The 16,011-nt window shown below is 59.1% G+C and overlaps 2 protein-coding genes across 3 annotated transcripts in view; one reads left to right on the top strand and one right to left on the bottom strand.

Annotated features, from left to right (window-relative positions):
- NME7 (NME/NM23 family member 7) overlaps positions 1-8,681 on the bottom strand; it is a 34,378-nt gene extending 25,697 nt beyond the window's left edge. The window contains exons 1-4 of the mRNA XM_055119911.1: positions 8,273-8,681; positions 3,460-3,567; positions 2,009-2,175; positions 805-915 (exon numbers count right to left, since the gene is read on the bottom strand). Of these exons, the coding sequence (XP_054975886.1) occupies positions 805-915; positions 2,009-2,175; positions 3,460-3,567; positions 8,273-8,275 (389 nt within the window). The 5' untranslated portion in view covers positions 8,276-8,681. The remainder of the gene's footprint in view (positions 1-804; positions 916-2,008; positions 2,176-3,459; positions 3,568-8,272) is intronic.
- Positions 8,682-8,776: 95 nt separating this feature from the next.
- On the top strand, positions 8,777-15,956 carry BLZF1 (basic leucine zipper nuclear factor 1). 2 transcript variants are annotated; one of them, XM_004613844.2, is made up of 7 exons: positions 8,777-8,844; positions 9,195-9,275; positions 11,393-11,823; positions 13,018-13,217; positions 13,475-13,603; positions 13,702-13,912; positions 14,000-15,956. In XM_004613844.2, exons 2-7 carry the CDS (start codon positions 9,245-9,247, stop codon positions 14,180-14,182), a joined length of 1,185 nt encoding a protein of 394 aa, XP_004613901.1. In that variant the 5' UTR covers positions 8,777-8,844; positions 9,195-9,244; the 3' UTR covers positions 14,183-15,956. The 2 variants fall into 2 exon arrangements, with proteins under 2 accessions (XP_004613901.1, XP_054975885.1); XM_055119910.1 differs by having other exon boundaries at positions 8,840-8,949.
- Positions 15,957-16,011: the final 55 nt, after the last annotated feature.

Raw genomic sequence — 16,011 nt, 5'->3', positions numbered from 1 at the left:
CCGGGAGTTTTGTGTCTGTCGTAGAACATCCAGGCCAGTCGTGTTCCTGCCCATCACCACGGTTGTCATGGTGACAGAAACCCAGGATGAGAAAGGGCCACGAACAGTGACGCCCACGACGGTCCCTCTCACCCCTCGTCTCCTGGGCCCCATCCGGTCCCTAGCCCGGCCCCCAGCTGCCTCTCCGATTCTGTGTGTGGCTCTTTGGTGGGGGGCTGGGGGTGCCGGGGGGCACGAACCCCGTCCCGGGACACATTCTCTCAATCCGTCCAACCAGCAGCCACCCCTTCCCCTTTCCAGAGCCAGGACTATCTTATTTATCATGTATTATTATTATCACTATTATTTTGGCTTTTTGGGTCCCACCCGGTGATGCTCAGGGGTTCCTCCTGGCTCTGCACTCAGGAATCACTCCTGGCGGTGCTCGGGGGACCCTATGGGATGCCGGGGATCGAACTCGGGTCGGCTGTGTGCCAGGCCAACGCCCTCCCCGCTGTGCCATCACTCCAGCCCAGTTAAATTTTTTTAGAACACTAATTATTAAGATTGTTTGTTTGTCTGGGGGGTCTCATTCAGCAACGCTCAGGGCTGACCCCTGGCTCTGCACTCAGGAATCACCCCTGGTGGTGCTCGGGGGACCCTACGGGATGCCGGGGATCGAACCCAGGTCGGCCAATTGCAAAGGCACATTCTGAGCTGGTGTTTCTGCCTCTGTGCTGTTCTCCAGGGCCAGCCCCCCTGCCCACCCCCCTGCCCCCTGGGGCCTGGGAGGGGCTCTGGACGGGCGTCCCAGGGCGGGGCTACCTGGACAGCGTCATCATTTTGAGCTTCGTGATGGTGAACCCGGCGTCCTGGATGGTTTCAATGATCTCCCCGGCTTTGGCGACGGCATCGGGCTTGATCAGGGCTAGTGTCCTGGCGAGAGAGGGAGACAGGGGGCTGAGGGTCCCTTGCCAGCCATCGGGCGTCACACGATGGCGAGGCAAGGCCCTGGGGCCCTGCCGAAGCTCCCCCGGAAGCTCACTGCTTTTTCTCCCCAAGAAAATCAGACTGGGCGCCCGCCTGAGCCGGGAAATGCAGGTTTGGGGGCAGACGTCAGGGACAGGGTGAGGAGCGGGCACGGAGCCTTGTCCAGGCGGCAGCCGTGCCTCACTGTCAACCAGCAGGAGTCCCCCCTGAAACCAGGTATGAAGCCCAGGACACGCCCCGGCCCACCCGGGTCTGAACCCCTGAGCACCGCCAGGTGTCAGCCCGGAGTGAGCAGCACCACGGTGACCCTGCAACCAAACACCCAAACAAAATGTGAGTCCATTGGGAAGGCAAAGTGGGCAGGAGAGAGACGAGGGGACAGCGGGACGGCTGAGGCAGGCAGAGTCAGGGGCGGAAGGGGATTCACTCAGGGAAGCACAGCCCTGAGCATGGGGTGGGGGAGGAGGAGTGTAGGAGGAAGAGGAGGAAGGAGAAGGAGAAGGAGAAAGAGGAGGGGAGGAGGACAAGGAGGAGGGGAGGAGGAGGAGGAGAAGGAGGAGGAAGAGGAGGAGGAGGAGGAGAAGAAGAAGAATGAGAAGGAGCAGAAGAAGAAGAAGAAGAAGAGAAAGAAGAAGAAGAAGAAGAAGAAGAAGAAGAAGAAGAAGAAGAAGAAGAAGAAGAAAGAAGAAAGAAAAGAAGAAGAAGAAGAAGAGAAAAAAGGAGCAGAAGAAGAATGAGAACAAGGAGCAGAAGAAGAATGAGAACAAGGAGCAGAAGAAGAAGAAGGTGGAGAAGGAGAAGAAGAAGAAGAAGGAGGAGGAGGAGGAGAGGAAGAGGAGCAGAAGAAGAAGAAGGAGGAGCAGAAGAAGGAGGAGGAGGAGGGAGTGAGAGGGAGAGAGGGAGAAAGAGGGGAGATAGAGAAAGGGAGAGAAGGAGAGAGGGGGGGGAGGTGGGAGAGGGGAGAGGAGAGGAGAGAAGATTGAGGGAGAGGGGGAGAGGGATGGAGGAGGGGGACGCGTGCCGGGGGGCGCGTGCTCACCTCTCCTTCCTGCTGCCCAGCCGGCGCGCCGTGTACTGGTCGCCGTAGTCGAGCAGCGCCAGCTGGCGGGAGAAGATGGTCACCTTGTTGCCGGGGAACAGGTCCTGCAGGCGGAGCCCCTCGTACTGGGTCCGCTTCAGGAAGGTGCGGTGGTTCTTGACGTCGTGCTACAACAGCCGGACAGAGCGTCACGGCCCACTCGGGCACATCGGGGTGGGGGGGTCTCCCACTGACCCCTCCAGATGCTGATCTGTTTCCCCACCAACGCCAGGAAGCGCGTGAAACGTCCTGCTACTAACTCGGTCCTTTCAGGGGCAAGGAAAAAGCCCAACCCAGCGGAACACAGAGATTCCTTGGCCCCTCGGAACACAGAGATTCCTTGGCCCCTCCTGACAAACGGTTGCATACTCGAGCCCAGAAACCCTAACCCTCCGCTTCCTCCTCCGGGAAGGACGTGTGCCGACAGAAGGGGGGGCCCGGAAAAGAAACCCCTGGGTTTTTGGTGACAAGAAGAGCTTTCAAGTCACGGTGACGGATGTCAGGCGTGATCATCCCCGTAATAAACTCCGGACGAGAGCAGCCATCCGAACGTGAATCTTATTTTGCAGGTCTGGCCTCTTAATTTTCTTGTTTTTTTTTGTTTTGGGGGGTTTGGCGGCAACCCCCGGCGATGCTCAGGCCTGACTCCCGGCTCTGCACTCAGGAATCACTCTGGCGGTGCTCGGGGGACCCTCTGGGGATGCCGGGGATTGAACCCGGGTCGGCCGCGTGCCAGGCCAACACCCACCCCGCTGTTCTATCATTCCAGCCCCGCACTTCAATTTTTCTAACCAAAAACACACACACACAAAAGAATCCTAATATTGACTTTCAAAATAAAGGCACTGAGCTTTCTATGGAATGAAAATTCATCCCAGGAATCCCCTTGAAAAAACAGACTTTGGGAGTTCAGAGTTCAGACTTTGGGAGTTTTATACCTTTTTTTTTTTTTTTTTAGGGTCACACCCAGTGGTGCTCTGGGGTCTATTCCTGGCTCTGTGCTCAGGGGACCCTTTGGGGTCCCGGGGGTGAAGCAGGCTTAGAGGCAAACACTTCTCCTGTGGCATCCCCACCCCCCTTTTTAAATTTTTAAAATTTTATTTATTTATTTATTTATTTATTTATTGCTTTTTGGGTCACACCCAGCGATGCTCAGGGCTGACTCCTGGCTCTGCACTCAGGAATTACTCCTGGCGGTCCTTGGGGGACCCTATGGGATGCTGGGAATCAAACCCGGGTCGGCCGCGTGCCAGGCCAACGCCCTCCCCGCTGTGCTATCGCTCCAGCCTTTTTATTTTTTTCCCCCTTTTTTTAAAAAGCCCCTGCAGCCGGCCTGCCTCCTTGCGTCTCCCAGCCCCCCCTCACCCCTCACTCCTGTTCTGACACTTTCTGACAAGCAAAGGTTCCCGTACCATCTCCACGGATCCATCCCCGGGGTAATATAAGAGCTCGTAACGCCGGAAGAGCGAAGCGTTCGGGTCATACCACTCTGTAATGAAGACGAATCGCTCGCCGTGGCTCTGCAAGAGAAGGGAGAGAACGTTCTCGCGCGCAGTCACAACGCCAACATCCTGGCGTGCAGTGCACCCGGCACAGCTGCGGGTTACCTGCAGCTGACCCATTTGACACCCATTTACCGTCCTGGCTAAGTCTGCCTTCCTATTAACGGTCGACACACCTTTAGGAATAATTTTCTAATTTCTTTTTTTTGTTTGTTTTATTTTGTTTTTTTGCTTTTTGGGTCACACCCGGCGATGCACAGGGGTTACTCCTGGCTCTGCACTCAGGAATCATCCCTGGCGGTGCTCAGGGGACCCTATGGGATGCTGGGAATCGAACCCGGGTCGGCCGCGTGCAAGGCAAACGCCCTACCCACTATGCTATCGCTCCAGCCCCTAATTTTCCAATTTCTAACTAAACAGATAAAATATCCTTAGTTTGGAGGGGAATTTCAATTTTCTTGTTTTGAGTTTCATTTCGTTTGTTTTGGGGGGAGTTGGGGGCCACACCTGGTGATGCTCAGGGCTTACTCCTTAATTCCGCTCTCAGAAATCACTCCTAATGAGGCTACTACTCACTGGACCATCTCCCCAGTCTGGGGCCGGTGTTACTTATTCTTTAAAGAACTGGGGGATTCTATAGAGCAGTTAGGTGGGCTCAAACTTTCCTGTGTATGAAGATTTCCAGTTACAGATTCAACACGGCTTTCACTTTTTTTTTCCTTTTTGGGTCACACCCGGCGATGCACAGGGGTTACTCCTGGCTCTGCACTCAGGAATTATCCCTGGCGGTGCTCGGGGGACGCTATGAGATGCTGGGAATCAAACCCGGGTCAGCTGCATGCAAGGCAAACGCCCTCCCCGCTGTGCTATCGCTCCAGCCCCTTGTTTTTCGTTCTATGCAGTTTCTATTTTCTTTTTAAAATCTGTTCCAGTTTTGGGTTCACACTCAGTTATGTTTAGGGCTTACTCCTGGCTGTGTTCAGAGGTCCCTCCTGGCCGGCTCAGGGGACGGTGCCCCTGCCGTCATTGCTGGTTTGCGCCAGTTGAAGCTTTCTGTGCTTGATTAGCCACACCGTTCATTTCAACACAGTTCATTCCAGTGAACCTACCAACACAGTTCATCTGATGTCAACACACATCAACATCGACTATCGACACAGTTCATTTCAGTGAGCCAATGTTAATGATGGTCTCTGCCCTTAGTTTTCTGTCAGTAATTGGTTTCCGCTCTCATCCCGATTTCCATCCTTCTGCTGGCTTGAGGGTTTCTTTTTTTTTTTTTTGCTTTTTGGGTCACACCCGGCAATGCACAGGGGTCATTCCTGGCTCATGCACTCAGGAATTACTCCTGGCGGTGCTCAGGGGACCATATGGGATGCTGGGATTCGAACCCGGGTTGGCCGCGTGCAAGGCAAACGCCCTACCCGCTGTGCTATCACTCCAGCCCCTGAGGGTTTCTTTTTTTCTTCTCCCTTTTTCTGGTTTCCTAAGGTAGCAGTTTACACTATGGGTTTGTTTTTTCCTTTTTCCCCCTCTCCTTTCCCAGGGGGGTGAGTTTTCTCCATTCTCTCAAGACAGGGGCCAAGCCAGCCCTGCCAGGACTGATCCCTGAGTGCAGAGCCCGGGGTCGGCCCTGAGCACTGTGGGTGTGACCAGCCCCCCAGACGGGCAGCTCCCGGGCCTCTTCCCCACAGGCTGCAGTTCCAGCCCTCACTCACAGGTTGCGGTTGCAGTTGCAGCGCCTCCGTTATCTCTGCCAACCTCGCCTCCTCCCTTCCTCCGTCCGGGCCATAATCCAAGGGTCACCCGTCGGCCTCCGCCAATCACGGTGGACTGGACCCTGAGCTAATCGGGAGGGGCCCTGAGCTCCCCCTGCCAACGCCAGGCAAGGTCACTGGGCCTTTTAGGTCCGAGAAAGGCCACCTGGGTGGTGGGGTGACGGACGCCTACCTCTGAGTTACGAGTGGGACACTGTGCCTTCTGGCTGGGCTACCACTGGGGACAGGAACGCCTGACGCTTATGCTGGGGGCGCAGCGCCCCCTGCTGTCAACTCAGAGAAACGAGCGACCCAGCCCAGCCGCTAGGTGGAGGAATCGCCCTATTTCCCCCAGGAACTTTATCTCTGGTTCTTTTTTGGTTTGTTTTTGGCTTTTTTGGGGTCCCACCCAGCGATGCTCAGGGGTTCCTCCTGGCTCTGCACTCAGGAATCACTCCTGGCGGTGCTCCGGGGACCCTACGGGATGCTGGGAATTGAACCCGGGTCAGACACATGCAAGGCAACCACTCTCCCCGCTGTGCTATCGCTCCACTATCTCTGCCCTATTATCTCTGGTTCTTAAGGAGCAAAAGTAGACATGCGTTCACAATCAAATCACTGGCTAATCAAGTTTCAGGAACGCCAGTCATACGGAAAAATGTTGCCAGATAATCCACTTTAGCTGAGTGGAGAATCACGGCATGTGACTCTCAATCACTCACGACATACAAATGAGGCGTGTTTGGGGACGTGCCTTCTGAACAAGCGTTGGGGGCATGGTAATGACTTGGGGCATATTCCTACATCCTCCTGCTCTGCTCCCCCCCACCCCTTCTCTGACCTCTGGCCGGCTCCTGCAGTAAAACGAATCTATCCCGGAAATGAAGGGACTTAATAAATAAAGAGCAAATTCTTCTTCACAAAATGGGACACACCGCCACAGATGGCAAAATGAATGTTTCTTGAGTCGTTTTTGAGGGGTGGGGAATTTGGCACAGATTGATCTTCACAAGAGAGTTCTCCAAGCCTGCTCGGATTGGGACTGGGCCTCCTCCACCCAGATTCCCCCATTTTCCAGAGTAGCTTGGCAGCCACACCCACAAACTGCAAACCCCCCACCCCACGCTGTGTAATCCCATCAACGACCAAGATCCAGAGACTATAAAACAAAGCTCCTGGAAGCATGTGGCCCCATTTGCAGCCGCGCGACCCCTTTAAGCCTAATTCTCCCTCTCAGAGAACCTGGCAAGGGACTGAGAGCATCCTGCCCGCACGGCAGAGCCTGGCATGCTCTCTGTGGTGTATTCATATGCCAAATACAGTAACAATGACGGGCCTCATTCCCCTGACTCTGAAAGAGCCTCCAATGCAGCATTGCTGGGAAGAACGAATAAAGAGAGGCTGGTAAAATCTCAGGGCTGGGACGAATGGAGACCTTACTGGTACCTGCTTGAGCAATTCAATGGGATGACAGTGATACAGTGATCTTCACACACTCAAGGCACATCAAACCACACTCCCAGCCCTGAAACGTCTTTGCTCATTTGGGTTTGGGGACACACCTAGCTCAGGGCTACTCCTTGCAGTGCTCGGGGGACCATGCATGCAGGGGAGCAAACCCAGGCCTCCTGCAGGCAACGTCTGAACTCTAGCCCTGGAGTGAGCCCTCTGGCCCCAAAAACTTATTATTTCTTAGGCCCCTTATTTCTTATTTCTGAAACCCGTTTCAGCAATTCATTTCTTCCCACTTCCCCCAATTCATGGGGCGGGGGCAAGATGAATCTGAACAGGGTGCATCTCACAGGGAGAGGACGTGATGGCTTTGGAATTCCTTTCCCAGGTAGCGGATGTATTTCACGGACACACAAAGACTCTGTGGGCAGAAACGATTCCTCAGATTTTATGGTGCAGAGGGGGTCGCCCTGTCAGAGTAAGACAGTGAATAATGAGGTGGCTCGGGGTAAATTAGGTGGGGTGTCCAAGGGGCACGAGTCTCCCACTGCGTTTAGCCTGGACCCCCTCGTCCTTCCCCAGTTCACCCCAGTGAGGTCTGGCCACTCGCTGCAAATTTAAAGCATATTTAGGGTGCCGATTCCAAACTCATCATCCATCTCTGTTTCATGCCCGGGAAGGTGCTTCCAGAGTCGGGAGGCTGGAAGCAGCCCCCGCAGCCAAAGCCCCCATGCAATAATAAAGAATGCAGTGTTTTTAAAAATTTTTTTAAAATGCAACAAGAGGGGAGTGGAACAACAGCATAGCCGGAAGGGCGTCTGCCGTGCACGCGGCCAACCCCGGTTCAATTCCCAGCATCTCATGGGGTCCCTGAGTACCGCCGGGAGTGATTCCTGAGCGCAGAGCCAGGAGGAACCCCTGTGCATCACCGGGTGTGACCTAAAACAACAACAACAACAAAAAAAGGAACACGTGGGCAGGAGAGATGGCACAGCGGGGAGGGCACTTGCCTTGCACGTGGCATCCCACAGGGTGCCCCAAGCCGGCCAGGAGTGATCCCTGCGTGCAGAGCCAGGAGCAAGCTCTGAGCGCCGCGTGTGGCCCGCAAACCAGACCAACAAACAAAATCCAACACTTAAAATGTTGGTTCGGAAAATGCCTGCGAAAAACAAGCCCTTGAACCCTGGCCACGGCACTAAAGTGGGAGAAGGGAATGAAAGGGGATTCAGGGGTGCTGGACGTGGGCGAGGTGTACCCCCAAAACATAAGCACTTAAAATAAATGCTGTGAGCCAGTGTTACCTCAATGGGGGGGGGAATGAGTCAGATAAAGTGTTGGTCCAAAATGATGCCCTGAAACTGTTGCATCTGTTGCCCCGAAACTGTTGCATCTCGGTGCTGCGGTGCAGCCAACGAGCGGGGTTCGGGTCGGCACCTGCCAGGGGACAATGGGGCGCAGGCGACGCCCCGAGACGTCAGACGCCGCGTAACCCGGTCCCCGGGCCCGGAACTCACCATCTTCGGCTTCCCGGCCCCGGGAAGCGGCGATGTCCCGGCAGGAAGGCGCCGCCACCAACAGCCCCGCAGACTCCCGGTTACTCCGGCAACAGGCCACGCCCACTTCCGGGATCGCGCGGCGGGAGCCCCGCCCCGTCATCCCTAGTGGCGGGGACTCGCTAGGGCCCCGCCCACCCGGCCGAAAGCCCCGCCTCTCGACGCTGTCGCCAGGGAGACAGGACACCGCCCTCCGGGTTTCCCTCCGCCCCTTCCCTGCGGGCGGCTGCGTGACCCGGAAGTGATACCGAGCTGCTGCCCCCGCGGCCGCCCGCTTCTTTCCCCGCTTTGGGCCCGTTCGAGGCGCTGCCCGCCCTCCGGGCGCCGCGGGTCGGTGCTGCTCGAGTCCACGCGCCGCCCCGCGCGGGCTGCCTGCGCTTCTCCCGGCGGCCCGGGGCTCCAGGAGCGCGACCCGGAACGGCCCAAAGCGCTTCCGGGGCGGCGAGGGCGCGTGACGTCAGCCGGGCTGGGGCCGGAAGTGGGCGTGCGGGGCGGTGGGCGTGCGGCGCGCCGGGCAGCTGCGGGGTCCAGAGGTACCGCGGGGCCCCGGGAGGTTCGGGCCGGGGCCGGGCAGGGGCTGGTCCGGTCACTCCTGGCCGGGACGCCCGTCCCGCTGCTCGTTCCCGGCAGAAACCCGGGTAGGGCGGGGGGCGCAGGGGGCGCAGGGGGGCGTGAGCAGAGCGGGGTCCGGCTCCCGAGTGGACGGAGCCGGGGCAGTGTCCAGCCCCCGACCCTGCCCGCCGTCCCCGGGGGAGGGGGCGCCCGAGGGACCCGCGGGAGCCCGTGGGCACGGCTGCCCAGTGCAGGGTGGCAGGGTGGGTGGGGCGGGGGCGCCCAGCGCGGTGCCCCCCGGCTCGGGCTCATTCCGTTCCTGCCTTTCCAGGGTTGTCAGTGGCCGTCAGAGGGGGGGGGGGCCTTCAGCCAGCGGAGAGAATGGCCACTCTCGAAGGTTCAGAGGCCAAAGGTGAGTGTTTGCTTTGGGTGATTTTTTTTTTTGGGGGGGGGATGAGTGGGTGTCATCTGGCTAGGCTGGCGGCTGGGGTGGGGGTCTCAGGCTGCAAGCCACGCGCCCCACCCACCCACTGCCCTACCGCGCTGGTCGGTGGGTGATTGCTTTTTCTTTTTTTTTTTTGCTTTTTGGGTCCCACTCGGCGATGCTCAGGGCTGACTCCCTCAGGAATCACTCCTGACAGTGCTCGGGGGACCCTATGGGATGCTGGGGATCGAACCCAGATCAGTCGCGTGCAAGGAAAGGCCAACGCCCTCCCCGCTGTGCTATCGCTCCAGCCCCACAGCCCAAAGCTCTGAGCTGAGCTCCCCCCACCCCCCTCACCCCTGCCTGGCTTGCACACGCGTCACACTGCCCACGGGCCCTGCCCAGTTTTCTGTGCCCGTGCCGGGTTTCTCCTGTCCACACACCGCAGGCTCGGAGTTGGGGCACTGACGGCCTCGTCGCGATCCCCCCGCCCCCGTTCCCGAGTGAGGTCACCCTCCAAGGCCCGGAGTCTCTGCGGGGGCGCAGGGGACTGGGGACACTCCCAGCCACAGCTGCTCCCCTGGGCCCTGCCCGCGACGGTCCCCACCTGTCCTGTCGTCATCCTCGCAGATGCGGCTCTTGGCAGGCCCCACGTGGGCACCACCTCCCGCTTCTGGTTATTCCAGTCGGGCGGGCGCCGGAGGCCAGGGCAGGCGCTGGCACCTGGGACGCTGCTCCAAGTCGGGGCGGGGGCCCTCGAACCCGGGGCTGTTGGGAAAGCAGAGGGGGAGGACGGGAGCAGGCCCGGGACAACGGGCCAAGCAGTCCGCCCAGCGAAAGCCAACGCGGGCGCTGGGGGTCAGGGGTCACGGCAGGGGCCCTGGGAAGTGAATCGGGTCTGGGCCCCAGAGTCGTAGGACTTGGCCCGTGGGTTGTGACCGGGCACAGCCGTGGCAGTCGGGAAGGAGTTCTCCTTTCCTCCCATACTGCAAGTGCTCCGAGTTGCTTGGTTATTATCCTGCTCTGCTGTTCATGTGTCACTTTCACACAAGGACCTTCTTCTAGAGTAGCTTCGATGTTTGCCTCGCCCAGAAAACCTCAACCAGCGAAATAACTGCGCTACCCTTGCCAGAAAAAAAAAAAACAGGGCAAAAGGGGGCGACGTCTCTGGCTCGCTCCTTCCGTTTCACCCATCCCCGCCGAGGGCACAAAGGCCAAGTCAGACGCAGGGCCCTGGCAGCCGTGGGGAGGGGTGAGGAGTGGGTAGTGCCGGGGCTGGAGCAACAGCACAGCGGGGAGGGCGTTAGCCTTGCACGCAGCCAACCTGGGTTCAATTCCCAGCATCCCATAGGGTCCCCCGAGCACTGCCAGGAGTGATTCCTGAGTGCAGAGCCAGGAGGAACCCCTGAGCATCGCTGGGTGTGACCCAAAAGAAAAAAAAGAAAAAAAAAGGGGGCTGGAGCGATAGCACAGCAGGTAGGGCGTTTGCCTTGCACGCGGTCGACCTGGGTTCGATTCCCAGCATCCCATAGGGTCCCCGGAGCACCGCCAGGAGTGATTCCTGAGTGCTGAGCCAGGAGTAACCCCTGAGCATCGCCGGGTGGGACCCAAAAAGAAAAAAAAAAAAAAGGGGGTAGTGCCAAGTGGCTTGTACGTTCCTGGGCCCTGGACCCCCCCCCAGCCTCTCCTGCCCCCCCCAAGAGCAGAGAATTGTCCGTGTGCCCAGGAGAGTGGCCGGCGCTGATGTAACAAAGGTTTCTAAGTGCGTCATGAGGCCAGGTAGAAGCAGGAAAGTCACTGGGGCCACATGTCGCGGCCCGCGGCTGCCAGGCTGCCCACAGCGGGCGGGGCCCCCCGAGGGCGCGGGCAGCTCCACTAGCCGCCTGCCCCAGCCATGTCCACCCTCTGGCCGGGAGTCGGTTCAGCTTGTAGCAGCTTGGACCTGAGACGCTGGTAGGCGTGGACGCCTTCCCTAGCGACCCCGGAGGGTGACTGTCGCGGGGGTCCCTGGGGGGCTGGCATCACTCACGGGGCACTGTGTGTGTGTGTGTGTGTGTGTGTGTTTGTGTTTGTGTTTGTGTGTCCATCTGTCTGTCTTCTGCCAGCCGCCCTGGCCTCGACACCCGTCCGAGGAGCTGGAGATGGGATGGAAATGGAGGAGCCCCCCAAGCTGGAGGTGACCCCGGGGGGCCCGGCTCCCAGGCGCCACCTGCTCCCGAGCCCCCGGAAGAGGCCGGGCCCCGCCGACAGCCCCGGCGTCGTGCAGCTGGGCCCGGTGCCGGCCGAGGGCTCCCTGGAGGTGGAGGCCGTCCGCATCTGGGTCCCCAAAGCCGCCATCACGCACCACCTGCCCGCCGCCAGCGCCAAGGCCCCCGCGCTTGGGCGCCACCGAGGGGAGGGCCCGGCCGAGGGCTCGGCCGCCCCGGGGACGGAGCTCTCCGACGCCCAGAGTCACCTGGAGAGGCTCGAGGCCTCGGAGCGGAGGCTGCGTGAGGACAGGGAAGGGCTCGCCAGCCAGCTCCGGGTGCAGACGGAGGTGAGACCCGCCTGCGGGCGAGGGGCACTTTCCTCGCAGGACGGCCTGCGGCCAGCGCTTGCCCGAGGCTCCCACTGGCCTGGGCCTGGGCAGTGGCTTCTGTTTCTCAAAAGAGGCCCTGCAGGGGCCGGAGAAGTAGCACAGCGGGGAGGGTGTTGGCCTGGCATGCGGCTGACCCAGGTTCGATCCCTGGCATCCCGTAGGGTCCCCCGAGCACCGCCAGGAGTGATTCCTGAGTGCAGAGCCAGGAGTCAGCCCTGAGCATCGCTGGGTGGGACCCGAAGGGCAAAAGCAAAAACCAGCCGGCTTCCAGTAACAGTGTGAAGGATGTGTGTGTAGGCACCACGAACTCCTTGTGGGGTGAAAAGTAGACATTCTAGGGCACACGGAAATAAAATCTCAAACGTTGAATAAAATTATAAAACGTAAAGGCCCAAGAGAAATCTCAGGTGGGGAAAGTGCCCTGCTAGGAGTGAGCCCTGAGCACTGAGCCAAGAGTCAGCCCTGAGCACAGAGCCAGGAGTGAGCCCTGAGCACAGACCCAGGAGTGAGCCCTGAGCACAGAGCCGGGAGTGATCCTTTGAGCCCCGAGCCGGGAGTCGGCCCTGAGCACCAAGCCAGGAGTGAGCCCTGAGCAACAGAGACAGGAGTGAGCCCTGACCACAGAGCCGGGAGTGAGCCTTGAGCAACAGAGACAGGAGTCAGCCCTGAGCACAGAGATAGGAGTCAGCCCTGAGCACAGAGCCAGGAGTCAGCCCTGAGCACAGAGATAGGAGTCAGCCCTGAGCACAGAGCCAGGAGTCAGCCCTGAGCACAGAGACAGGAGTCAGCCCTGAGCACAGAGACAGGAGTGAGCCCTGCCTGAGCCTTGAGCCAGGACTCAGCCCTGAGCACTGGGGGGGGTGGCCCCCGGCCCACCCAGAACAGAACAGAACGGAGCGAGCCCATGGTCTGTGGCGCTTAAGCCGCGGGCGTCATCTCCGATGCTTCCGTGGTGTCAGCTGGGGGCCCAGAGACGTGCTTGGCACCACCTGGCATGACCCCCGAGCACTGAGCCAGGAGCAGCCCCCGGGTCCAGCCAAGTGGGTGGAAGTGGTGCCGGCCGGAGAGGGGCGGGCGGTCTGCATGTCCGGTTTCCACGCGCGCGCTGCCCCGGGCCCGGCCGGGAGCCGCCACACCCTCCTGCCTCTGCAGGTCAACCGGGAGCTGAAGAAGCTGCTGGTGGCGTCGGTCGGGGACGACCTGCAGTACCACTTCGAGCGGCTGGCGCGGGAAAAGAACCAGCTGCTGCTGGAGAACGAGGCGGCGGGCCGGCGCGCGGGCCAGCTGTCGGAGCAGCTGGAGCGCCTGTCCATCCAGGGCGACGTGTGGCGGAGCAAGTTCCTTGCCAGCAGGTACCCCCCGACCCCGCCCCCGCCCACCCCGGATGTTCTCACCCAGCACCTCACCATCCCCTGCGAACACACCGGGTTGTGGCCCTGGAAGGATTCCCCGAACACTGAGCCAGGAGTAATCCCCGAGCACTTTTTGGGGAGCCCCAAAGCAAAGCATGCAGAGAGGTTTTCCCAGCCAGGTCCGCTCGGGCAGCTCTGGATGCGGCCGGGGCCCGGGTGGGCGACGGTGTGGTCAGCGCCTCCCCTGCCCTCTGCAGGGTCATGGCCCACGAGCTGGCGGGCGCCCGGGCCACGCTGCAGCGGCAGAGCCGGGAGGCGCAGGGAGCACTGCAGGACCTCCTGAGTGAGCGGGAGCACTTCCGGCAGGAGATGGCGGCCACACACAGGTAGCCCCGGCCCCGCCCCCGAGCCCCAGGTGGTCGTGAGCCGGGCAGGGAGGGGACACGGGCGCCCGTGAGACGACGCTCCCGCCGTGTCCCCGCAGGCTCCTGGAGGAGCTGCTGGTGTCGCTGCAGTGGGGGCGGGAGCCCACCTACCAGCCCGGCCCCCCACCACACAGCACGGCCGAGCTGGCCGCCGCCAACCACGGCCTGGCCCGGGCCATCAGCGCCCACCTCCTGGGCGACGTGCGGCCCCCCAAGGGCCCGGGCGCCACTGAGTTCAGCAGCAGCCCCGCCGAGAAGATGGCTGAGACGGTAACGCCCCCCACCCGGGCGGCGGGAGCGGGGGTCCCCTCTGACGCCCGGCCCGCGCGACTGACCGTCCCCGCTGCCCTCCCGCAGGTTCTGCGCCTCCTGGACCCGGCCGGCCGTGCGGGAAGCCCCCTGCTCAGCCCGCGCCCCGAGCCCACCCCTGCCGCCCTGCTGGCCTCCAAGAACATCGGCCGCTTCCACCCCTACACCCGCTATGAGAACATCACCTTCAACTGCTGCGCCCACTGCCGCGGCGACCTGCTGGTGCTCTGACCCGCCTGCTCCCGCGTGTGCGCGCGCGTGCACGGGGCACGGCCGGGCGGGGGGCCACGGGGGAAGGGCCAGGTGTAGGCGTCTGCCTGGCTTGCAGCTGACCTGGTTCCATCCTGGCTCCACATCAGTCCCTCAGGCCCTCCAGGAGTGAACCCCAGTGCTTGCACACTCACACACACCCAGTTTCAGGTATTAACTGGTTATGAGCCCCCCCCCCCCACACACACACACGGTTTCAGATAAACAGAAAGCATTTAGTTACACACACAGATGTTATTTGGCTTGCTATACAAAGCATTTAGTTACACACACACACACACCAGAGTTTCAGTATCTAGGAATCACACACAAACACACAGTATCTGGGTATCACACACACACACACACCAGAGTTTCACTATCTGGGTATCTTTCACACACACACACACACACACACACACACACACAGAGTTTCAGTATCTGGGTATCACACACACATACACACACAGTTTCAGATTCTGGCTCGCTACACAAAGTGTTTAGTTACTTACACCCCCCCCCCCAGAGTTTCAGTATCTGGGTATCAAACACACAGTATCTGGGTATCACACACACACACCCACCCCCCAGAGTTTCGGTATCTGGGTATCACACACACACAGTTTCAGAGTCTGGCTTGCTACACAAAGCGTTTAGTTACTTACACACACACACACACGCCCCCCCAGGGTTTCAGATATTTTGCCCCACAAAGCATTTTTAGTCCCTCTTCCCTTTGGGGCTGGAGGGCCTTTGAGGGAAGCGTCACTTCCTTTTCGGTGACTGGGGCTCTCGAGGGAGTCTGCAGAAATACTCTGGGCAGGGGGACAGTGTTGATCATAAATCACAGATGCTGTATGACAGATTTCAGACTGATTGGCAGGGGCCAGAGGGACAGCGCGGCGGGGCAGGCTTTTGCCTCGAAGGAGACCAGCGTCAGTTTGACCCCGGCCAGGAGGGACCCCCGGGCACACAGCCAGGGATACGGCCGAGCACCTGGGGGTGGCCCCCCCAAAACGAAGACTATTGCAGCCCCCTAACAGCGGCCACAGCGACATTCACCCGCACATGGGGTCTGGTGCAGGGGTCCATGTTTGAATGGATTCAACTTGAAGCAGATTCTCTGCTCATTTCAGCCAATAGCGCGTTACAGGAATATTCCGTTCCATATTTATAAAATAACGGAGATCTTTCTGAAAATACTGTATGAACTCAATGATAAGTGTAATCCAGTAATTTATATTAGAGAATATATATTGTTATCATGGGCTATAAATACCCTTTTGTAGGTCTTTAAAAGTATCCACAAAATATACCAAAGGATATGAATTCTATTTGTGGACATGTCTAGCCACAGAAAAATCTTTTGAGAGTCAGATGTCGTCAAAAATAATGTATTTTAATGTCAAGAACACTTTGGTTTGATTCCATCTAAGTTATATTTATAGTTTCAAGTGGCAATAAATTTCTCGGCAATAAATTTCACTATTTTAAGCACGTCTTTTGGATGGCGTTTGTTTAGTTCAGAACGAGGTACTTCACGTCTTCCTCTTGTTTCTCCCCTGCAAATCGATTCCTCCACCTTTCCCTTTAGTTTCCTGGGTTGAAAACGTAGCTGAGGGGGCCAGAATAATAAAGCAAGAAGGATATTTGCCTTGTGCACAGCTGATCCTGTTTGAGCCCCACCAGGGATGAGCCGTGAGCACAGAACCAGGAGTAAGTCCTGAGCACAATCCAAGTCTGTGCCCCCTCCCCCTCCAAAAAAAAAGAACTTAAGAATAAATATCTGCTCCCCTTTGTGTAAATTTTAA

This window comes from Sorex araneus, chromosome X, assembly GCF_027595985.1.
Source record: "Sorex araneus isolate mSorAra2 chromosome X, mSorAra2.pri, whole genome shotgun sequence".
Lineage (NCBI taxonomy): Eukaryota > Metazoa > Chordata > Mammalia > Eulipotyphla > Soricidae > Sorex > Sorex araneus.
Note: the sequence above shows the minus strand (reverse complement) of the source record. Positions and strands in the feature narration are given on the sequence as shown.